This window comes from Oncorhynchus nerka, unplaced genomic scaffold (assembly GCF_034236695.1).
Source record: "Oncorhynchus nerka isolate Pitt River unplaced genomic scaffold, Oner_Uvic_2.0 unplaced_scaffold_2864, whole genome shotgun sequence".
Classification (NCBI taxonomy): Eukaryota; Metazoa; Chordata; class Actinopteri; order Salmoniformes; family Salmonidae; genus Oncorhynchus; species Oncorhynchus nerka.
The window spans coordinates 1-27,699 of NW_027038437.1; the positions used below are offsets into that span (position 1 = coordinate 1).

The 27,699-nt window shown below is 38.1% G+C and overlaps 1 protein-coding gene across 1 annotated transcript; it reads left to right on the forward strand.

Annotated features, from left to right (window-relative positions):
* Positions 1–10,118: 10,118 nt before the first annotated feature.
* On the forward strand, positions 10,119–16,471 carry LOC115124177 (alpha-mannosidase 2C1-like; the record flags this gene model as incomplete). Its single annotated transcript, XM_065014506.1, has 3 exons — positions 10,119–10,274; positions 10,514–10,635; positions 16,386–16,471. Coding segments are annotated over exons 1-3 (325 nt in total), but the record flags the coding sequence as incomplete, so codon positions are not given.
* Positions 16,472–27,699: the final 11,228 nt, after the last annotated feature.

Here is a 27,699-nt window from a genome sequence, read left to right on the forward strand (position 1 = left end):
GGGGTACAGGTTAGTAATGAGGCTATATACAGGGGTACAGGTTAGTGATGAGGCTATATACAGGGGGAATTTCAGGTTAGTAATGAGGTTATATACAGGGGTACAGGTTAGTAATGAGGCTATATACAGGGGTACAGGTTAGTAATGAGGCTATATACAGGGGGTACAGGTTAGTAATGAGGCTATATACAGGGGAACATGGTTATGTAATGAGGTTATATACAGGGGGGTACAGGTTAGTAATGAGGCTATATACAGGGGTACAGGTTAGTAATGAGGCTATATACAGGGGGTACAGGTTAGTAATGAGGCTATATACAGGGGGTACAGGTTAGTAATGAGGCCATATACAGGGGTACAGGTTAGTAATGAGACTATATACAGGGTACAGGTTAGTAATGAGACTATATACAGGAGGGTACAGGTTAGTAATGAGACTATATACAGGGGGTACAGGTTAGTAATGAGAGCTATATACAGGGGTACAGGATAGTAATGAGGCTATATACAGGGGTACAGGTTAGTAATGAGGCTATATACAGGGGTACAGGTTAGTAATGAGGGCTATATACAGGGGTACAAGGTTAGTGAATGAGACTATATACAGGGGGTACAGGTTAGTAATGAGACTATATACAGGTACAGGTTAATAGTGAAGACTATATACAGGAGGTACTGAGTTAGTAATGACGAGACTATATACAGGGGGTACAGGTTAGTAATGAGGCTATATACAGGGGTACAGGATAGTAATGAGGCTATATACAGGGGTACAGGTTAGTAATGAAGGCATATACAGGGGGTACAGGTTAGTAATGAGGCTATATACAGGGGGGTACAGGTTAGTAATGAGGTTATATACAGGGGGTACAGGTTAGTAATGAGGCTATATACAGGGGTACAGGTTAGTAATGAGGCTATATACAGGGGGTACAGGTTGAGTAACGAGTGTCTATATACAGGGGGTACAGAGTTAATAATGAGGTTATATACAGGGGATATAGAGTTAGTAATGAGGCTAATACAGGGGTACAGGTTAATAATGAGGGCTATATACAGGGGGGTACAGGTTAGTAATGAGGCTATATACAGGGGGTACAGGTTATTAATGAGGCTATATACAGGGAGTACAGGTTATAATGAGGCTATATACAGGGGTACAGGTTAGTAATGAGGCCATATACAGGGGTACAGATTAGTAATGAGACTATATACAGGGGGTACAGGTTAATAATGAGGCTATATACAGGGGTGCAGGTTAGTAATGAGACTATATACAGGGGGTACAGGTTAGTAATGAGGCTATATACAGGGGTACAGGTTAATAATGAGGCTATATACAGGGGGTACAGGTTAGTAATGAGGCTATATACAGGGGGTACAGGTTAGTTAATGAGACTATATACAGGGGTACAGGTTAATAATGAGGCTATATACAGGGGGGTACAGGTTAGTAATGAGGCTATATACAGGGGGTACAGGTTAGTAATGAGGCTATATACAGGGGGTACAGGTTAGTAATGAGGCTATATACAGGGGGTACAGGTTAGTAATGAGGCTATATACAGGGGGTACAGGTTAGTAATGAGGCTATATACAGGGGGTACAGGTTAGTAATGAGAGCTACATACAGGGGGTACAGGTTAGTAATGAGGCTATATACAGGGGGTACAGGTTAGTAATGAGGCTATATACAGGGGGTACAGGTTAGTAATGAGGCTATATACAGGGGGTACAGGTTAGTAATGAGGCTATATACAGGGGTACAGGTTAGTAATGAGGCTATATACAGGGGGTACAGGTTAGTAATGAGGTTATATACAGGGGGGTACAGGTTAGTAATGATATACAGGGGGTACCGGTACAGAGTCAATGTACGGGGTACAGGTTAGTAATGAGGCTAAATACAGGGGGGTACAGGTTAGTAATGAGACTATATACAGGGGGTACAGGTTAGTAATGAGACTATATACAGGGGGTACAGGTTAGTAATGAGGCTATATACAGGGGGTACAGGTTAGTAATGAGGCTATATACAGGGGGTACAGGTTAGTAATGAGGCTATATACAGGGGGTACAGGTTAGTAATGAGACTATATACAGGGGTACAGGTTAGTAATGAGGCTATATACAGGGGGTACAGGTTAGTAATGAGGCTATATACAGGGGGTACCAGTACAGAGTCAATGTGGAGGCTATATACAGGGGGTACAGGTTAGTAATGAGACTATATACAGGGGGTACAGGTTAGTAATGAGGCTATATACAGGGGGTACAGGTTAGTAATGAGGCTATATACAGGGGGTACAGGTTAGTAATGAGACTATATACAGGGGGTACAGGTTAGTAATGAGGCTATATACAGAGGGTACAGGTTAGTAATGAGGCTATATACAGGGGGTACAGGTTAGTAATGAGGCTATATACAGGGGGTACAGGTTAGTAATGAGGCTATTACAGGGGGGTACAGGTTAGTAATGAGGCTATATACAGGGGTACAGGTTAGTAATGAGACTATATACAGGGGTACAGGTTAGTAATGAGACTATATACAGGGGTACAGGTTAGTAATGAGACTATATACAGGTTAGTAATGAGGCTATATACAGGGGGTACAGGTTAGTAATGAGGCTATATACAGGGGTACAGGTTAGTAATGAGGCTATATACAGGGGTACCAGGTTAGAGTCAATGTGGAGGCTATATACAGGGGGTACAGGTTAGTAATGAGACTATATACAGGGGGTACAGGTTAGTAATGAGGCTATATACAGGGGGTACAGGTTAGTAATGAGGCTATATACAGGGGGTACAGGTTAGTAATGAGGCTATATACAGGGGTACAGGTTAGTAATGAGGCTATATACAGGGGTACAGGTTAGTAATGAGGCTATATACAGGGGTACAGGTTAGTAATGAGGCTATATACAGGGGGTACCAGGTACAGAGTCAATGTAGGCTATATACAGGGGTACAGGTTAGTAATGAGGCTATATACAGGGTACAGAAGCTATAATGAGGCTATATACAGGGAAGCTGAAAAGGTAAATGAGGCCATATACAGGCACAGGTTAGTAATGAGACTATATACAGGGGTAATAGGCAGTAATGAGGCTATATACATAAATACAGGTTATAATGAGGCTATATTAGGGTAATGATATACAGGGGTACCGGTACAGAGTCAATGTGCGGGAGGTTAGTAATGAGGCTAAATACGGGGGGTACAGGTTAGTAATGAGACTATATACAGGGGGTACAGGTTAGTAATGAGACTATATACAGGGGGTACAGGTTAGTAATGAGGCTATATACAGGGGTACAGGTTAGTAATGAGGCTATATACAAGGGGTACAGGTTAGTAATGAGGCTATATACAGGGGGTACAGGTTGCAATGAGACTACATACAGAGGGTACAGGTTAGTAATGAGGCTATATACAGGGGCACAGGTTAGTAATGAGGCTATATACAGGGGTACCAGTACAGAGTCAATGTGGAGGCTATATACAGGGGGTACAGGTTAGTAATGAGACTATATACAGGGGTACAGGTTAGTAATGAGGCTATATACAGGGGTACAGGTTAGTAATGAGGCTATATACAGGGGGTACAGGTTAGTAATGAGACTATATACAGGGGGTACAGGTTAGTAATGAGGCTATATACAGAGGGTACAGGTTAGTAATGAGGCTATATACAGGGGGTACAGGTTAGTAATGAGGCTATATACAGGGGTACAGGTTAGTAATGAGGCTATTACAGAGGTACAGGTTAGTAATGAGGCTATATACAGGGGTACAGGTTAGTAATGAGGCTATATACAGAGGGTACAGGTTAGTAATGAGACTATATACAGGGGTACAGGTTAGTAATGAGACTATATACAGGGGGTACAGGTTAGTAATGAGGCTATATACAGGGAGTACAGGTTAGTAATGAGGCTATATACAGGGGTACAGGTTAGTAATGAGGCTATATACAGGGGTACCAGTACAGAGTCAATGTGGAGGCTATATACAGGGGTACAGGTTAGTAATGAGACTATATACAGGGGTACAGGTTAGTAATGAGGCTATATACAGGGGGTACAGGTTAGTAATGAGGCTATATACAGGGGTACAGGTTAGTAATGAGGCTATATACAGGGGTACAGGTTAGTAATGAGGCTATATACAGGAGGTACAGGTTAGTAATGAGGCTATATACAGGGGGTACAGGTTAGTAATGAGGCTATATACAGGGGGTACAGGTTAGTAATGAGGCTATATACAGGGGTACAGGTTAGTAATGAGGCTATATACAGGGGGTACAGGTTAGTAATGAGGCTATATACAGGGGTACCAGTACAGAGTCAATGTGGAGGCTATATACAGGGGTACAGGTTAGTAATGAGGCTATATACAGGGGTACCAGTACAGAGTCAATGTGGAGGCTATATACAGGGGTACAGGTTAGTAATGAGGCTATATACAGGGGGTACAGGTTAGTAATGAGGCTATATACAGGGGGTACAGGTTAGTAATGAGGCTATATACAGGGGGTACAGGTTAGTAATGAGGCTATATACAGGGGTACAGGTTAGTAATGAGGCTATATACAGGGGTACAGGTTAGTAATGAGGCTATATACAGGGGGTACAGGTTAGTAATGAGGCTATATACAGGGGGTACAGGTTAGTAATGAGGCTATATACAGGGGTACAGGTTAGTAATGAGGCTATATACAGGGGGTACAGGTTAGTAATGAGGCTATATACAGGGGTACAGGTTAGTAATGAGGCTATATACAGGGGTACAGGTTAGTAATGAGGCTATATACAGGGGGTACAGGTTAGTAATGAGGCTATATACAGGGGGTACAGGTTAGTAATGAGACTATATACAGGGGTACAGGTTAGTAATGAGGCTATATACAGGGGTACAGGTTAGTAATGAGACTATATACAGGGGTACAGGTTAGTAATGAGGCTATATACAGGGGTACAGGTTAGTAATGAGACTATATACAGGGGGTACAGGTTAGTAATGAGACTATATACAGGGGTACAGGTTAGTAATGAGGCTATATACAGGGGTACAGGTTAGTAATGAGACTATATACAGGGGGTACAGGTTAGTAATGAGACTATATACAGGTTAGTAATGAGGCTATATACAGGGGGTACAGGTTAGTAATGAGGCTATATACAGGGGGTACAGGTTAGTAATGAGACTATATACAGGGGTACAGGTTAGTAATGAGACTATATACAGGGGCTACAGGTTAGTAATGAGGCTATATACAGGGGGTACCAGTACAGAGTCAATGTGGAGGCTATATACAGGGTACAGGTTAGTAATGAGACTATATACAGGGGGTACAGGTTAGTAATGAGGCTATATACAGGGGGTACAGGTTAGTAATGAGGCTATATACAGAGGTACAGGTTAGTAATGAGACTATATACAGGGGGTACAGGTTAGTAATCAGGCTATATACAGAGGGTACAGGTTAGCAATGAGGCTATATACAGGGGTACAGGTTAGTAATGAGGCTATATACAGGGGTACAGGTTAGTAATGAGGCTATTACAGGGTACAGGTTAGTAATGAGGCTATATACAGGGGTACAGGTTAGTAATGAGGCTATATACAGGTACAGGTTAGTAATGAGACTATATACAGGGGGTACAGGTTAGTAATGAGACTATATACAGGGGGTACAGGTTAGTAATGAGGCTATATACAGGGGTACAGGTTAGTAATGAGGCTATATACAGGGGTACAGGTTGAATGGGGCTATATACAGGGGTACCAGTACAGAGTCAATGTGGAGGCTATATACAGGGGTACAGGTTAGTAATGAGACTATATACAGGGGTACAGGTTAGTAATGAGGCTATATACAGGGGTACAGGTTAGTAATGAGGCTATATATACAGGGGTACAGGTCAGGCAACGAGGCTATATACAGGGGTACAGGTTAGTAATGAGGCTATATACAGGAGGTACAGGTTAGTAATGAGGCTATATACAGGGGGTACAGGTTAGTAATGAGGCTATATACAGGGGTACAGGTTAGTAATGAGGCTATATACAGGGGTACAGGTTAGTAATGAGGCTATATACAGGGGTACAGGTTAGTAATGAGGCTATATACAGGGGGTACCAGTACAGAGTCAATGTGGAGGCTATATACAGGGGGTACAGGTTAGTAATGAGGCTATATACAGGGGTACCAGTACAGAGTCAATGTGGAGGCTATATACAGGGTACAGGTTAGTAATGAGGCTATATACAGGGGGTACAGGTTAGTAATGAGGCTATATACAGGGGGTACAGGTTAAGTAATGAGGCTATATACAGGGGTACAGGTTAGTAATGAGGCTATATACAGGGGTACAGGTTAGTAATGAGGCTATATACAGGGGTACAGGTTAGTAATGAGGCTATATACAGGGAGTACAGGTTAGTAATGAGGCTATATACAGGGTACAGGTTAGTAATGAGGCTATATACAGGGGTACAGGTTATTAATGAGGCTATATACAGGGGTACAGGTTAGTAATGAGGCTATATACAGGGGGTACAGGTTAGTAATGAGGCTATATACAGGGGTACAGGTTATTAATGAGGCTATATACAGGGAAATTTTGAGTTAGTAATGAGGCTATATACAGGGGTACAGGTTAGTAATGAGGCTATATACAGGGGTACAGGTTAGTAATGAGGCTATATACAGGGGTACAGGTTAGTAATGAGGCTATATACAGGGGTACAGGTTAGTAATGAGGCTATATACAGGGGGTACAGGTTAGTAATGAGGCTATATACAGGGGTACAGGTTAGTAATGAGAGCTATATACCAGGGTACAGGTTAGTAATGAGGCTATATACAGGGGGTACAGGTTAGTAATGAGGCTATATACAGGGGTACAGGTTAGTAATGAGGCTATATACAGGGGTACAGGTTAGTAATGAGGCTATATACAGGGGTACAGGTTAGTAATGAGGCTATATACAAGGGGTACAGGTTAGTAATGAGGCTATATACAGGGGGTACAGGTTAGTAATGAGGCTATATACAGGGGGTACAGGTTAGTAATGAGGCTATATACAGGGGTACAGGTTAGTAATGAGGCTATATACAGGGGGTACAGGTTAGTAATGAGGCTATATACAGGGAGTACAGGTTAGTAATGAGGCTATATACAGGGGGTACAGGTTAGTAATGAGACTATATACAGGGGTACAGGTTAGTAATGAGGCTATATACAGGGGTACAGGTCAGTAATGAGACTATATACAGGTTAGTAATGAGGCTATATACAGGGGTACAGGTTAGTAATGAGGCTATATACAGGGGTACAGGTTAGTAATGAGACTATATACAGGGTGTACAGGTTAGTAATGAGACTATATACAGGTTAGTAATGAGGCTATATACAGGGGGTACCAGGTTAGTAATGAGACTATATACAGGGGTACAGGTTAGTAATGAGACTATATACAGGTTAGTAATGAGGCTATATACAGGGGGTACAGGTTAGTAATGAGGCTATATACAGGGGGTACAGGTTAGTAATGAGACTATATACAGGGGTACAGGTTAGTAATGAGACTATATACAGGGGGTACAGGTTAGTAATGAGACTATATACAGGGGTACAGGTTAGTAATGAGGCTATATACAGGGGGTACAGGTTAGTAATGAGGCTCTACAGGGGGTACAGGTTAGTAATGAGACTATATGTAGGGGGTACAGGTTAGTAATGAGGCTATATACAGGGGGTACAGGTTATGTGGGCTATATACAGGGGCACAGGTTAGTAATGAGGAGCTATATACAGGGTACAGGTTAGTAATGAGGCTATATACAGGGGTACAGGTTAGTAATGAGGCTATATACAGGGGTACAGGTTAGTAATGAGGCTATATACAGGGGGTACAGGTTAGTAATGAGGCTATATACAGGGGTACAGGTTAGTAATGAGGCTATATACAGGGGTACAGGTTAGTAATGAGGCTATATACACGGGTACAGGTTAGTAATGAGGCTATATACAGGGGTACCAGTACAGAGTCAATGTGGAGACTATATACAGGGGTACAGGTTAGTAATGAGGCTATATACAGGGGTACAGGTTAGTAATGAGACTATATACAGGGGTACAGGTTAGTAATGAGGCTATATACAGGGTACCAGTACAGAGTCAATGTGGAACTATATACAGGGGGTACAGGTTAGTAATGAGGCTATATACAGGGGTACAGGTTAGTAATGAGGCTATATACAGGGGTACAGGTTAGTAATGAGGCTATATACAGGGGTACAGGTTAGTAATGAGGCTATATACAGGTGTACAGGTTTGTAATGAGGCTATATACAGGGGTACAGGTTAGTAATGAGGCTATATACAGGGGTACCAGTACAGAGTCAATGTGGAGACTATATACAGGGGTACAGGTTAGTAATGAGGCTATATACAGGGGTACAGGTTAGTAATGAGGCTATACAGGAAATTTACCAGTACAGAGTCAATGTGGAGGCTATACATTTACATTTACATTTAAGTCATTTAGCAGACGCTCTTATCCAGAGCGACTTACAAATTGGTGCTTTCACCTTATGACATCCAGTGGAACAGCCACTTTACAATAGTGCATCTAGGTCTTTTAAGGGGGGAGGGGAAGGATTACTTTATCCTATCCTAGGTATTCCTTAAAGAGGTGGGGTTTCAGGTGTCTCCGGAAGGTGGTGATTGACTCCGCTGTCCTGGCGTCGTGAGGGAGTTTGTTCCACCATTGGGGGGCCAGAGCAGCGAACAGTTTTGACTGGGCTGAGCGGGAACTGTACTTCCTCAGTGGTAGGGAGGCGAGCAGGCCAGAGGTGGATGAACGCAGTGCCCTTGTTTGGGTGTAGGGCCTGATCAGAGCCTGAAGGTAGTGAGGTGCCGTTCCCCTCACAGCTCCGTAGGCAAGCACCATGGTCTTGTAGCGGATGCGAGCTTCAACTGGAAGCCAGTGGAGAGAGCGGAGGAGCGGGGTGACGTGAGAGAACTTGGGAAGGTTGAACACCAGACGGGCTGCGGCGTTCTATATACAGGGTATTACGGTACAGAGTCAATGTGGAGGCTATATACAGGGGGTACCAGTACAGAGTCAATGTGGAGGCTATATACAGGGTATTACGGTACAGAGTCAATGTGGAGGCTATATACAGGGGGTACCGGTACAGAGTCAATGTGGAAGAAGTCAAGGACTGTGAATACTCTCTGAAGGCTCTGGCCTCTGAATCTGAAGGCTCTGGCCTCTGAAGGCTCTGGCCTCTGAATCTGAAGGCTCTGGCCTCTGAATCTGAAGGCTCTGGCCTCTGAATCTGAAGGCTCTGGCCTCTGAATCTGAAGGCTCTGGCCTCTGAAGGCTCTGGCCTCTGAATCTGAAGGCTCTGGCCTCTGAATCTGAAGGCTCTCGCCTCTGAAGGCTCTGGCCTCTGAATCTGAAGGCTCTGGCCTCTCCTCTGAAGGCTCTGGCCTCTGAATCTGAAGGCTCTGGCCTCTGAAGGCTCTGGCCTCTGAAGGCTCTGGTCTCTGAAGGCTCTGGCCTCTGAAGGCTCTGGTCTCTGAAGGCTCTGGCCTCTGAAGTCTCTGGCCTTTGAAGGCTCTGAAGGCTCTGGCCTCTGAAGGCTCTGGCCTCTGAAGGCTTTGGCCTCTGAAGGCTCTGAAGGCTCTGGCCTCTGAAGGCTCTGGCCTCTGAAGGTTCTGAAGGCTCTGGCCTCTGAATCTGAAGGCTCTAGGCTCTGGTCTCTGAAGGCTCTGGCCTCTGAAGACTCTGGCCTCTGAAGGCTCTGGCCTCTGAAGGCTCTGGCCTCTGAAGGCTCTGGCCTCTGAAGGCTCTGAAGGCTCTGAAGGCTCTGGTCTCTGAAGGCTCTGGTCTCTGAAGGCTCTGGCCTCTGAAGGCTCTGGCCTCTGAATCTGAAGGCTCTAGGCTCGGGTCTCTGAAGGCTCTGGCCTCTGAAGGCTCTGGCCTCTGAAGGCTCTGGCTATAGTTGCGTCATTTGGACACATGTATGTAATTGTAACTTGTTTCTTTATTACACTGTAACCATGGATACACGTGTTTCTATACATAATTGACTGTAAGGTGTGTCTTGTTGTTTCTAACCTTTAGGGTCCAGATGTCCAGTCCTGACCGGCTCTTCTCTGAGCTCGAGGCGGACTCCTCTCTTCTGTGCACCTGGACTGGAGAACTGTTTCTAGAACTACACAACGGCACCTACACCACGCAGGCACAGGTGTGTGGGGCCTAATTTGGGCTTCTCAAAGCCTCTCAGAGCTGTTTGTTCCGTTACTGTCACCTCTATGGTAATGTTCATGTCAGACATCTGGGACCAGTGTTCATGTCCGACATCTGGGACCAGGTTAGGATCTCACACTCTACATTGACTTTATTAGTTAGAACTGTTGTTTACTGGGTTTTAATGACCCAGTTTTAAGAGTTGATCCCTTTTCCAACCCACGCCTGTCTCCCCAGATTAAGCTCGGGAATCGTCAGTGTGAGACCTTGCTCCATGACGTTGAGGTGGCCAGCAGCTTGGCTCTGTGTCTGGACAAAACGTTCCAGTACCCCTCCGAACCGCTACAAATCCTCTGGAGGTGAAGGCCACAGCACACAAAGATATAGACATTTAGCCTCTGGGGTGCTTTTTGAGACAACACATGTTCTCTAAATGGGCAGACATGTTATAGAGACAAATTAGATAAACAATTAGCAACTAAAGTTCCATAGCGTTGAACTAGGTGAAGTATTTAGCTGACGGAGCTCTTTATTGTTCTGCACAGACATCGCACGTTGACATGTCTCCTAGGCCCTCAACACTACTAGAACCTTGACATGTCCCCTAGGCCCTCAACACTACTAAAACCTTGACATGTCCCCTAGGCCCTCAACACTACTAAAACCTTGACATATCCCCTAGGCCCTCAACACTACTAAAACCTTGACATGTCTCCTAGGCCCTCAACACTACTAAAACCTTGACATGTCCCCTAGGCCCTCAACACTACTAAAACCTTGACATATCCCCTAGGCCCTCAACACTACTAAAACCTTGACATATCCCCTAGGCCCTCAACACTACTAAAACCTTGACATGTCTCCTAGGCCCTCAACACTACTAAAACCTTGACATGTCCCCTAGGCCCTCAACACTACTAAAACATTGACATATCCCCTAGGCCCTCAACACTACTAAAACCTTGACATGTCTCCTAGGCCCTCAACACTACTAAAACCTTGACATGTCCCCTAGGCCCTCAACACTACTAAAACCTTGACATGTCCCTAGGCCCTCAACACTACTAAAACCTTGACATGTCCCCTAGGCCCTCAACACTACTAAAACCTTGACATGTCCCCTAGGCCCTCAACACTACTAAAACCTTGACATGTCTCCTAGGCCCTCAACACTACTAAAACCTTGACATGTCCCTAGGCCCTCAACACTACTAAAACCTTGACATGTCCCCTAGGCCCTCAACACTACTAAAACCTTGACATGTCTCCTAGGCCCTCAACACTACTAAAACCTTGACATGTCCCCTAGGCCCTCAACACTACTAAAACCTTGACATTTCTCCTAGGCCCTCAACACTACTAAAACATTGACATGTCCCCTAGGCCCTCAACACTACTAAAACATTGACATGTCCCCTAGGCCCTCAACACTACTAAAACCTTGACATGTCCCCTAGGCCCTCAACACTACTAAAACCTTGACATGTCTCCTAGGCCCTCAACACTACTAAAACATTGACATGTCCCCTAGGCCCTCAACACTACTAAAACATTGACATGTCTCCTAGGCCCTCAACACTACTAAAACCTTGACATGTCCCCTAGGCCCTCAACACTACTAAAACCTTGACATGTCTCCTAGGCCCTCAACACTACTAAAACATTGACATGTCCCCTAGGCCCTCAACACTACTAAAACCTTGACATGTCTCCTAGGCCCTCAACACTACTAAAACATTGACATGTCCCCTAGGCCCTCAACACTACTAAAACCTTGACATGTCTCCTAGGCCCTCAACACTACTAAAACATTGACATGTCTCCTAGGCCCTCAACACTACTAAAACCTTGACATGTCTCCTAGGCCCTCAACACTACTAAAACATTGACATGTCCCCTAGGCCCTCAACACTACTAAAACATTGACATGTCTCCTAGGCCCTCAACACTACTAAAACATTGACATGTCCCCTAGGCCCTCAACACTACTAAAACATTGACATGTCTCCTAGGCCCTCAACACTACTAAAACCTTGACATGTCCCCTAGGCCCTCAACACTACTAAAACCTTGACATGTCTCTGGGCCCCTCAACACTACTAAAACATTGACATGTCCCTAGGCCCTCAACACTACTAAAACATTGACATGTCTCCTAGGCCCTCAACACTACTAAAACATTGACATGTCCCCTAGGCCCTCAACACTACTAAAACCTTGACATGTCTCCTAGGCCCTCAACACTACTAAAACATTGACATGTCTCCTAGGCCCTCAACACTACTAAAACCTTGACATGTCCCCTAGGCCCTCAACACTACTAAAACATTGACATGTCTCCTAGGCCCTCAACACTACTAAAACATTGACATGTCTCCTAGGCCCTCAACACTACTAAAACATTGACATGTCTCCTAGGCCCTCAACACTACTAAAACCTTGACATGTCCCTAGGCCCTCAACACTACTAAAACCTTGACATGTCCCCTAGGCCCTCAACACTACTAAAACCTTGACATGTCCCCTAGGCCCTCAACACTACTAAAACCTTGACATGTCTCCTAGGCCCTCAACACTACTAAAACCTTGACATGTCCCTAGGCCCTCAACACTACTAAAACCTTGACATGTCCCCTAGGCCCTCAACACTACTAAAACCTTGACATGTCTCCTAGGCCCTCAACACTACTAAAACCTTGACATGTCCCCTAGGCCCTCAACACTACTAAAACCTTGACATTTCTCCTAGGCCCTCAACACTACTAAAACATTGACATGTCCCCTAGGCCCTCAACACTACTAAAACATTGACATGTCCCCTAGGCCCTCAACACTACTAAAACCTTGACATGTCCCCTAGGCCCTCAACACTACTAAAACCTTGACATGTCTCCTAGGCCCTCAACACTACTAAAACATTGACATGTCCCCTAGGCCCTCAACACTACTAAAACCTTGACATGTCCCTAGGCCCTCAACACTACTAAAACCTTGACATGTCCCTAGGCCCTCAACACTACTAAAACCTTGACATGTCCCCTAGGCCCTCAACACTACTAAAACCTTGACATGTCCCCTAGGCCCTCAACACTACTAAAACCTTGACATGTCTCCTAGGCCCTCAACACTACTAAAACCTTGACATGTCCCTAGGCCCTCAACACTACTAAAACCTTGACATGTCCCCTAGGCCCTCAACACTACTAAAACCTTGACATGTCTCCTAGGCCCTCAACACTACTAAAACCTTGACATGTCCCCTAGGCCCTCAACACTACTAAAACCTTGACATTTCTCTAGGCCTCAACACTACTAAAACATTGACATGTCCCCTAGGCCCTCAACACTACTAAAACATTGACATGTCCCCTAGGCCCTCAACACTACTAAAACCTTGACATGTCCCCTAGGCCCTCAACACTACTAAAACCTTGACATGTCTCCTAGGCCCTCAACACTATAAAGCATTGACATGTCCCTAGGCCCATATATCACTACTAAAACATTGACATGTCTCCTAGGCCCTCAACACTACTAAAACCTTGACATGTCCCTAGGCCCTCAACACTACTAAAACCTTGACATGTCTCAAGGCCTCAACACTACTAAAACATTGACATGTCCCCTAGGCCCTCAACACTACTAAAACCTTGACATGTCTCCTAGGCCCTCAACACTACTAAAACATTGACATGTCCCCTAGGCCCTCAACACTACTAAAACCTTGACATGTCTCCTAGGCCCTCAACACTACTAAAACATTGACATGTCCCCTAGGCCCTCAACACTACTAAAACCTTGACATGTCTCTAGGCCCTCAACACTACTAAAACATTGACATGTCCCCTAGGCCCTCAACACTACTAAAACATTGACATGTCTCCTAGGCCCTCAACACTACTAAAACATTGACATGTCCCCTAGGCCCTCAACACTACTAAAACATTGACATGTCTCCTAGGCCCTCAACACTACTAAAACCTTGACATGTCCCCTAGGCCCTCAACACTACTAAAACCTTGACATGTCTCTAGGCCCTCAACACTACTAAAACATTGACATGTCCCCTAGGCCCTCAACACTACTAAAACATTGACATGTCTCCTAGGCCCTCAACACTACTAAAACATTGACATGTCCCCTGGGCCCTCAACACTACTAAAACCTTGACATGTCTCCTAGGCCCTCAACACTACTAAAACATTGACATGTCTCCTAGGCCCCTCAACACTACTAAAACCTTGACATGTCCCCTAGGCCCCTCAACACTACTAAAACATTGACATGTCTCCTGGGCCCTCAACACTACTAAAACATTGACATGTCTCCTAGGCCCTCAACACTACTAAAACATTGACATGTCTCCTAGGCCCTCAACACTACTAAAACCTTGACATGTCCCTAGGCCCTCAACACTACTAAAACCTTGACATGTCCCCTAGGCCCTCAACACTACTAAAACCTTGACATGTCCCCTAGGCCCTCAACACTACTAAAACCTTGACATGTCTCCTAGGCCCTCAACACTACTAAAACCTTGACATGTCCCTAGGCCCTCAACACTACTAAAACCTTGACATGTCCCTAGGCCCTCAACACTACTAAAACCTTGACATGTCTCCTAGGCCCTCAACACTACTAAAACCTTGACATGTCCCCTAGGCCCTCAACACTACTAAAACCTTGACATTTCTCCTAGGCCCTCAACACTACTAAAACATTGACATGTCCCCTAGGCCCTCAACACTACTAAAACATTGACATGTCCCCTAGGCCCTCAACACTACTAAAACCTTGACATGTCCCCTAGGCCCTCAACACTACTAAAACCTTGACATGTCTCCTAGGCCCTCAACACTACTAAAACATTGACATGTCCCCTAGGCCCTCAACACTACTAAAACATTGACATGTCTCCTAGGCCCTCAACACTACTAAAACCTTGACATGTCCCCTAGGCCCTCAACACTACTAAAACCTTGACATGTCTCCCTAGGCCCTCAACACTACTAAAACATTGACATGTCCCCTAGGCCCTCAACACTACTAAAACATTGACATGTCTCTAGGCCTCAACACTACTAAAACATTGACATGTCCCTAGGTCCTCAACACTACTAAAACCTTGACATGTCTCCTAGGCCCTCAACACTACTAAAACATTGACATGTCTCCTAGGCCCTCAACACTACTAAAACCTTGACATGTCTCCTAGGCCCTCAACACTACTAAAACATTGACATGTCCCTAGGCCCTCAACACTACTAAAACATTGACATGTCTCCTAGGCCCTCAACACTACTAAAACATTGACATGTCCCCTAGGCCCTCAACACTACTAAAACATTGACATGTCTCCTAGGCCCTCAACACTACTAAAACCTTGACATGTCCCCTAGGCCCTCAACACTACTAAAACCTTGACATGTCTCCTAGGCCCTCAACACTACTAAAACATTGACATGTCCCCTAGGCCCTCAACACTACTAAAACATTGACATGTCTCCTAGGCCCTCAACACTACTAAAACATTGACATGTCCCCTAGGCCCTCAACACTACTAAAACCTTGACATGTCTCCTAGGCCCTCAACACTACTAAAACATTGACATGTCTCCTAGGCCCTCAACACTACTAAAACCTTGACATGTCCCCTAGGCCCTCAACACTACTAAAACATTGACATGTCTCCTAGGCCCTCAACACTACTAAAACATTGACATGTCTCCTAGGCCCTCAACACTACTAAAACATTGACATGTCTCCTAGGCCCTCAACACTACTAAAACCTTGACATGTCCCCTAGGCCCTCGACACTACTAAAACCTTGACATGTCCCCTAGGCCCTCAACACTACTAAAACATTGACATGTCTCCTAGGCCCTCAACACTACTAAAACCTTGACATGTCCCCTAGGCCCTCAACACTACTAAAACCTTGACATGTCTCCTAGGCCCTCAACACTACTAAAACATTGACATGACCCCTAGGCCCTCAACACTACTAAAACATTGACATGTCCCCTAGGCCCTCAACACTACTAAAACCTTGACATGTCTCCTAGGCCCTCAACACTCTACTTTTCCACAATTGTCTTTTGTTTTTCAGGCAGCTCCTCCTGAACCAGTTCCATGATGTGATTCCTGGCACCTGTATAGAGATGGTGGTAGAGGACGCAATGCGATATTATCAAGGTATATATCAGCACTACGATATTATCAAGGTATATATCAGCACTACGATATTATCAAGGTATATAACAGCTGTATATTATCAGGGTATATAACAGCTGTATATTATCAAGGTATATATCAGCTGTATATTATAAAGGTATATAACAGCACTACGATATTATCAAGGTATATAACAGCAGTATATTATCAAGGTATATAACAGCTGTATATTATCAAGGTATATATCAGCTGTATATTATCAGGGTATATATCAGCTGTATATTATCAAGTTATATAACAGCACTACGATATTATCAAGGTATATATCAGCTGTATATTATCAAGGTATATAACAGCACTACGATATTATCAAGGTATATATTATCAGGGTATATATCAGCTGTATATTATCAAGGTATATATCAGCTGTATATTATCAAGGTATATAACAGCACTACGATATTATCAAGGTATATAACAGCAGTATATTATCAAGGTATATATCAGCACTACGATATTATCAAGGTATATATCAGCTGTATATTATCAAGGTATATAACAGCACTACGATATTATCAAGGTATATATCAGCTGTATATTATCAAGGTATATATCAGCACTACGATATTATCAAGGTATATATTATCAGGGTATATAACAGCTGTATATTATCAAGGTATATATCAGCTGTATATTATAAAGGTATATAACAGCACTACGATATTATCAAGGTATATATCAGCTGTATATTATCAGGGTATATATCAGCTGTATATTATCAGGGTATATATCAGCTGTATATTATAAAGGTATATAACAGCACTACGATATTATCAAGGTATATATCAGCTGTATATTATCAAGGTATATAACAGCACTACGATATTATCAAGGTATATATCAGCTGTATATTATAAAGGTATATATCAGAACTACGATATTATCAAGGTATATATCAGCTGTATATTATCAAGGTATATATCAGCTGTATATTATAAAGGTATATATCAGCACTACGATATTATCAAGGTATATATTATCAGGGTATATATCAGCTGTATATTATCAGGGTATATAACAGCACTACGATATTATCAAGGTATATAACAGCTGTATATTATCAAGGTATATATCAGCTGTATATTATCAGGGTATATATCAGCTGTATATTATCAAATTATATAACAGCTGTATATTATAAAGGTATATATCAGCACTACGATATTATCAAGGTATATATCAGCTGTATATTATCAAGGTATATATCAGCACTACGATATTATCAAGGTATATACTATCAGGGTATATATCAGCTGTATATTATCAAGGTATATATCAGCTGTATATTATCAAGGTATATAACAGCACTACGATATTATCAAGGTATATATTATCAGGGTATATATCAGCTGTATATTATCAGGGTATATATCAGCTGTATATTATCAAGGTATATATCAGCACTACGATATTATCAAGGTATATATCAGCTGTATATTATCAGGGTATATATCAGCACTACGATATTATCAGGGTATATATCAGCTGTATATTATCAGGGTATATATCAGCTGTATATTATCAAGTTATATATCAGCTGTATATTATAAAGGTATATATCAGCACTACGATATTATCAAGGTATATATCAGCTGTATATTATCAGGGTATATATCAGCTGTATATTATCAAGTTATATATCAGCTGTATATTATAAAGGTATATATCAGCACTACGATATTATCAAGGTATATATCAGCTGTATATTATCAAGGTATATATCAGCACTACGATATTATCAAGGTATATATTATCAGGGTATATAACAGCTGTATATTATCAAGGTATATATCAGCTGTATATTATAAAGGTATATAACAGCTGTATATTATAAAGGTATATATCAGCTGTATATTATCAGGGTATATATCAGCTGTATATTATCAAGGTATATATCAGCTGTATATTATCAAGGTATATAACAGCACTACGATATTATCAAGGTATATATTATCAGGGTATATATCAGCTGTATATTATCAAGGTATATAACAGCACTACGATATTATCAAGGTATATAACAGCAGTATATTATCAAGGTATATATCAGCACTACGATATTATCAAGGTATATATCAGCTGTATATTATCAGGGTATATATCAGCACTACGATATTATCAGGGTATATATCAGCTGTATATTATCAGGGTATATATCAGCTGTATATTATCAAGGTATATATCAGCTGTATATTATCAGGGTATATAACAGCACTACGATATTATCAAGGTATATATCAGCTGTATATTATAAAGGTATATATCAGAACTACGATATTATCAAGGTATATAACAGCAGTATATTATCAAGGTATATAACAGGGTATATAACAGGGTATATAACAGGGTATATATCAGCTGTATATTATCAAGTTATATATCAGCTGTATATTATAAAGGTATATATCAGCACTACGATATTATCAAGGTATATATCAGCTGTATATTATCAAGGTATATAACAGCTGTATATTATCAAGGTATATATCAGCTGTATATTATCAAGGTATATAACAGCTGTATATTATCAGGGTATATAACAGCTGTATATTATCATGGTATATATCAGCTGTATATTATAAAGGTATATAACAGCACTACGATATTATCAAGGTATATAACAGCAGTATATTATCAAGGTATATAACAGCTGTATATTATCAAGGTATATATCAGCTGTATATTATCAAGGTATATAACAGCTGTATATTATCAGGGTATATAACAGCTGTATATTATCAGGGTATATATCAGCTGTATATTATCAAGTTATATAACAGCACTACGATATTATCAAGGTATATATCAGCTGTATATTATCAAGGTATATAACAGCACTACGATATTATCAAGGTATATATTATCAGGGTATATATCAGCTGTATATTATCAAGGTATATATCAGCTGTATATTATCAAGGTATATAACAGCACTACGATATTATCAAGGTATATAACAGCAGTATATTATCAAGGTATATATCAGCACTACGATATTATCAAGGTATATATCAGCTGTATATTATCAAGGTATATAACAGCACTACGATATTATCAAGGTATATATCAGCTGTATATTATCAAGGTATATATCAGCACTACGATATTATCAAGGTATATATTATCAGGGTATATAACAGCTGTATATTATCAAGGTATATATCAGCTGTATATTATAAAGGTATATAACAGCACTACGATATTATCAAGGTATATATCAGCTGTATATTATCAGGGTATATATCAGCTGTATATTATCAGGGTATATATCAGCTGTATATTATAAAGGTATATAACAGCACTACGATATTATCAAGGTATATATCAGCTGTATATTATCAAGGTATATATCAGCACTACGATATTATAAAGGTATATAACAGCACTACGATATTATCAAGGTATATATCAGCTGTATATTATCAAGGTATATAACAGCACTACGATATTATCAAGGTATATATCAGCTGTATATTATAAAGGTATATATCAGAACTACGATATTATCAAGGTATATATCAGCTGTATATTATCAAGGTATATATCAGCTGTATATTATAAAGGTATATATCAGCACTACGATATTATCAAGGTATATATTATCAGGGTATATATCAGCTGTATATTATCAGGGTATATAACAGCACTACGATATTATCAAGGTATATAACAGCTGTATATTATCAAGGTATATATCAGCTGTATATTATCAGGGTATATATCAGCTGTATATTATCAAATTATATAACAGCTGTATATTATAAAGGTATATATCAGCACTACGATATTATCAAGGTATATATCAGCTGTATATTATCAAGGTATATATCAGCACTACGATATTATCAAGGTATATACTATCAGGGTATATATCAGCTGTATATTATCAAGGTATATATCAGCTGTATATTATCAAGGTATATAACAGCACTACGATATTATCAAGGTATATATTATCAGGGTATATATCAGCTGTATATTATCAGGGTATATATCAGCTGTATATTATCAAGGTATATATCAGCACTACGATATTATCAAGGTATATATCAGCTGTATATTATCAGGGTATATATCAGCACTACGATATTATCAGGGTATATATCAGCTGTATATTATCAAGTTATATATCAGCTGTATATTATAAAGGTATATATCAGCACTACGATATTATCAAGGTATATATCAGCTGTATATTATCAGGGTATATATCAGCTGTATATTATCAAGTTATATATCAGCTGTATATTATAAAGGTATATATCAGCACTACGATATTATCAAGGTATATATCAGCTGTATATTATCAAGGTATATATCAGCACTACGATATTATCAAGGTATATATTATCAGGGTATATAACAGCTGTATATTATCAAGGTATATATCAGCTGTATATTATAAAGGTATATAACAGCTGTATATTATAAAGGTATATATCAGCTGTATATTATCAGGTATATATCAGCTGTATATTATCAGGTATATATCAGCTGTATATTATCAAGGTATATAACAGCACTACGATATTATCAAGGTATATATTATCAGGGTATATATCAGCTGTATATTATCAAGGTATATAACAGCACTACGATATTATCAAGGTATATAACAGCAGTATATTATCAAGGTATATATCAGCACTACGATATTATCAAGGTATATATCAGCTGTATATTATCAGGGTATATATCAGCACTACGATATTATCAGGGTATATATCAGCTGTATATTATCAGGGTATATATCAGCTGTATATTATCAAGGTATATATCAGCTGTATATTATCAGGGTATATAACAGCACTACGATATTATCAAGGTATATATCAGCTGTATATTATAAAGGTATATATCAGAACTACGATATTATCAAGGTATATATCAGCTGTATATTATCAAGGTATATATCAGCTGTATATTATCAAGGTATATATCAGCTGTATATTATCAGGGTATATAACAGCTGTATATTATCAGTGTATATATCAGCTGTATATTATCAGGGTATATATCAGCTGTATATTATCAAGTTATATATCAGCTGTATATTATAAAGGTATATATCAGCACTGATATTATCAAGGTATATATCAGCTGTATATTATCAGGGTATATATCAGCTGTATATTATCAAGGTATATATCAGCACTACGATATTATCAAGGTATATACTATCAGGTATATATCAGCTGTATATTATCAAGGTATATATCAGCTGTATATTATCAAGGTATATAACAGCACTACAGATATTATCAAGGTATATATTATCAGGGTATATATCAGCTGTATATTATCAAGGTATATAACAGCACTACGATATTATCAAGGTATATAACAGCAGTATATTATCAAGGTATATATCAGCACTACGATATTATCAAGGTATATATCAGCTGTATATTATCAGGGTATATATCAACACGATATTATCAGGGTATATATCAGCTGTATATTATCAGGGTATATATCAGCTGTATATTATCAAGGTATATATCAGCTGTATATTATCAGGGTATATAACAGCACTGATATTATCAAGGTATATATCAGCTGTATATTATCAAGGTATATATCAGCACTACGATATTATCAAGGTATATATCAGCTGTATATTATCAAGGTATATATCAGCTGTATATTATCAGGGTATATATCAGCACTACGATATTATCAGGGTATATATCAGCTGTATATTATCAAGGTATATATCAGCTGTATATTATCAGGGTATATAACAGCTGTATATTATCAGTGTATATATCAGCTGTATATTATCAGGGTATATATCAGCTGTATATTATCAAGTTATATATCAGCTGTATATTATAAAGGTATATATCAGCACTACGATATTATCAAGGTATATATCAGCTGTATATTATCAGGGTATATATCAGCTGTATATTATCAAGGTATATATCAGCACTACGATATTATCAAGGTATATATCAGCTGTATATTATCAGGGTATATATACTACGATATTATCAGGGTATATATCAGCTGTATATTATCAGGGTATATATCAGCTGTATATTATCAAGGTATATATCAGCTGTATATTATCAGGGTATATAACAGCACTACGATATTATCAAGGTATATATCAGCTGTATATTATAAAGGTATATATCAGAACTACGATATTATCAAGGTATATATCAGCTGTATATTATCAAGGTATATATCAGCTGTATATTATCAAGGTATATATCAGCTGTATATTATCAGGGTATATAACAGCTGTATATTATCAGTGTATATATCAGCTGTATATTATCAGGGTATATATCAGCTGTATATTATAAAGGTATATATCAGCACTACGATATTATCAAGGTATATATCAGCTGTATATTATCAGGGTATATATCAGCTGTATATTATCAAGGTATATATCAGCACTACGATATTATCAAGGTATATACTATCAGGGTATATATCAGCTGTATATTATCAAGGTATATATCAGCTGTATATTATCAAGGTATATAACAGCACTACGATATTATCAAGGTATATATTATCAGGGTATATATCAGCTGTATATTATCAGGGTATATATCAGCTGTATATTATCAAGGTATATAACAGCACTACGATATTATCAAGGTATATAACAGCAGTATATTATCAAGGTATATATCAGCACTACGATATTATCAAGGTATATAACAGCTGTATATTATCAGGGTATATATCAGCTGTATATTATCAAGGTATATATCAGCACTACGATATTATCAGGGTATATATCAGCTGTATATTATCAGGGTATATATCAGCTGTATATTATCAAGGTATATATCAGCTGTATATTATCAGGGTATATATCAGCTGTATATTATCAAGGTATATATCAGCTGTATATTATCAGGGTATATAACAGCACTACGATATTATCAAGGTATATATCAGCTGTATATTATCAAGGTATATATCAGCACTACGATATTATCAAGGTATATAACAGCACTACGATATTATCAAGGTATATATCAGCTGTATATTATAAAGGTATATATCAGCTGTATATTATCAAGGTATATCTAATATTATCAAGGTATATATCAGCTGTATATTATCAAGGTATATATCAGCTGTATATTATCAGGGTATATATCAGCTGTATATTATCAAGGTATATATCAGCTGTATATTATCAAGGTATATATCAGCACTACGATATTATCAAGGTATATACTATCAGGGTATATATCAGCTGTATATTATCAAGGTATATATCAGCTGTATATTATCAAGGTATATAACAGCACTACGATATTATCAAGGTATATATCAGCTGTATATTATCAAGGTATATATCAGCACTACGATATTATCAAGGTATATATTATCAGGGTATATATCAGCTGTATATTATCAAGGTATATATCAGCACTACGATATTATCAAGGTATATATCAGCTGTATATTATCAGGGTATATATCAGCACTACGATATTATCAGGGTATATATCAGCTGTATATTATCAGGGTATATATCAGCTGTATATTATCAAGTTATATATCAGCTGTATATTATAAAGGTATATATCAGCACTACGATATTATCAAGGTATATATCAGCTGTATATTATCAGGGTATATATCAGCTGTATATTATCAAGTTATATATCAGCTGTATATTATAAAGGTATATATCAGCACTACGATATTATCAAGGTATATATCAGCTGTATATTATCAAGGTATATATCAGCACTACGATATTATCAAGGTATATATTATCAGGGTATATAACAGCTGTATATTATCAAGGTATATATCAGCTGTATATTATAAAGGTATATAACAGCTGTATATTATAAAGGTATATATCAGCTGTATATTATCAGGGTATATATCAGCTGTATATTATCAAGGTATATATCAGCTGTATATTATCAAGGTATATAACAGCACTACGATATTATCAAGGTATATATTATCAGGTATATATCAGCTGTATATTATCAAGGTATATAACAGCACTACGATATTATCAAGGTATATAACAGCAGTATATTATCAAGGTATATATCAGCACTACGATATTATCAAGGTATATATCAGCTGTATATTATCAGGGTATATATCAGCACTACGATATTATCAGGGTATATATCAGCTGTATATTATCAGGGTATATATCAGCTGTATATTATCAAGGTATATATCAGCTGTATATTATCAGGGTATATAACAGCACTACGATATTATCAAGGTATATATCAGCTGTATATTATAAAGGTATATATCAGAACTACGATATTATCAAGGTATATATCAGCTGTATATTATCAAGGTATATATCAGCTGTATATTATCAAGGTATATATCAGCTGTATATTATCAGGGTATATAACAGCTGTATATTATCAGTGTATATATCAGCTGTATATTATCAGGGTATATATCAGCTGTATATTATATTATAATCAGCTGTATATTATAAAGGTATATATCAGCACTACGATATTATCAAGGTATATATCAGCTGTATATTATCAGGGTATATATCAGCTGTATATTATCAAGGTATATATCAGCACTACGATATTATCAAGGTATATACTATCAGGGTATATATCAGCTGTATATTATCAAGGTATATATCAGCTGTATATTATCAAGGTATATAACAGCACTACGATATTATCAAGGTATATATTATCAGGGTATATATCAGCTGTATATTATCAAGGTATATAACAGCACTACGATATTATCAAGGTATATAACAGCAGTATATTATCAAGGTATATATCAGCACTACGATATTATCAAGGTATATATCAGCTGTATATTATCAGGGTATATATCAGCACTACGATATTATCAGGGTATATATCAGCTGTATATTATCAGGGTATATATCAGCTGTATATTATCAAGGTATATATCAGCTGTATATTATCAGGGTATATAACAGCACTACGATATTATCAAGGTATATATCAGCTGTATATTATAAATATATATCAGAACTACGATATTATCAGGTATATATCAGCTGTATATTATCAAGGTATATATCAGCTGTATATTATCAGGGTATATATCAGCACTACGATATTATCAGGGTATTATCAGCTGTATATTATTAAGGTATATATCAGCTGTATATTATCAGGTATATAACAGCTGTATATTATCAGTGTATATATCAGCTGTATATTATCAGGTATATATCAGCACTGTATATTATCAAGTTATATATCAGCTGTATATTATAAAGGTATATATCAGCACTACGATATTATCAAGGTATATATCAGCTGTATATTATCAGGGTATATATCAGCTGTATATTATCAAGGTATATATCAGCACTACGATATTATCAAGGTATATATCAGCTGTATATTATCAGGGTATATATCAGCACTACGATATTATCAGGGTATATATCAGCTGTATATTATCAGGGTATATATCAGCTGTATATTATCAAGGTATATATCAGCTGTATATTATCAGGGTATATAACAGCACTACGATATTATCAAGGTATATATCAGCTGTATATTATAAAGGTATATATCAGAACTACGATATTATCAAGGTATATATCAGCTGTATATTATCAAGGTATATATCAGCTGTATATTATCAAGGTATATATCAGCTGTATATTATCAGGGTATATAACAGCTGTATATTATCACGATATTATCTGTATATTATCAGGGTATATATCAGCTGTATATTATAAAGGTATATATCAGCACTACGATATTATATTATATCAGCTGTATATTATCAGGTATATATCAGCTGTATATTATAAAGGTATATATCAGAACTACGATATTATATTATCAAGGTATATATCAGCTGTATATTATCAAGGTATATATCAGCTGTATATTATCAAGGTATATATCAGCACTACGATATTATCAAGGTATATATTATCAGGGTATATATCAGCTGTATATTATCAGGGTATATAATCAGCACTACAAGGTATATATTACGATATTATCAAGGTATATAACAGCTGTATATTATCAAGGTATATATCAGCTGTATATTATCAGGGTATATATCAGCTGTATATTATCAAATTATATAACAGCTGTATATTATAAAGGTATATATCAGCACTACGATATTATCAAGGTATATATCAGCTGTATATTATCAAGGTATATATCAGCACTACGATATTATCAAGGTATATACTATCAGGTATATATCAGCTGTATATTATCAAGGTATATATCAGCTGTATATTATCAAGGTATATAACAGCACTACGATATTATCAAGGTATATATTATCAGGGTATATATCAGCTGTATATTATCAGGGTATATATCAGCTGTATATTATCAAGGTATATATCAGCACTACGATATTATCAAGGTATATATCAGCTGTATATTATCAGGGTATATATCAGCACTACGATATTATCAGGGTATATATCAGCTGTATATTATCAGGGTATATATCAGCTGTATATTATCAAGTTATATATCAGCTGTATATTATAAAGGTATATATCAGCACTACGATATTATCAAGGTATATATCAGCTGTATATTATCAGGGTATATATCAGCTGTATATTATCAAGTTATATATCAGCTGTATATTATAAAGGTATATATCAGCACTACGATATTATCAAGGTATATATCAGCTGTATATTATCAAGGTATATATCAGCACTACGATATTATCAAGGTATATATTATCAGGGTATATAACAGCTGTATATTATCAAGGTATATATCAGCTGTATATTATAAAGGTATATAACAGCTGTATATTATAAAGGTATATATCAGCTGTATATTATCAGGGTATATATCAGCTGTATATTATCAAGGTATATATCAGCTGTATATTATCAAGGTATATAACAGCACTACGATATTATCAAGGTATATATTATCAGGGTATATATCAGCTGTATATTATCAAGGTATATAACAGCACTACGATATTATCAAGGTATATAACAGCAGTATATTATCAAGGTATATATCAGCACTACGATATTATCAAGGTATATATCAGCTGTATATTATCAGGTATATATCAACACTACGATATTATCAGGGTATATATCAGCTGTATATTATCAGGGTATATATCAGCTGTATATTATCAAGGTATATATCAGCTGTATATTATCAGGGTATATAACAGCACTACGATATTAT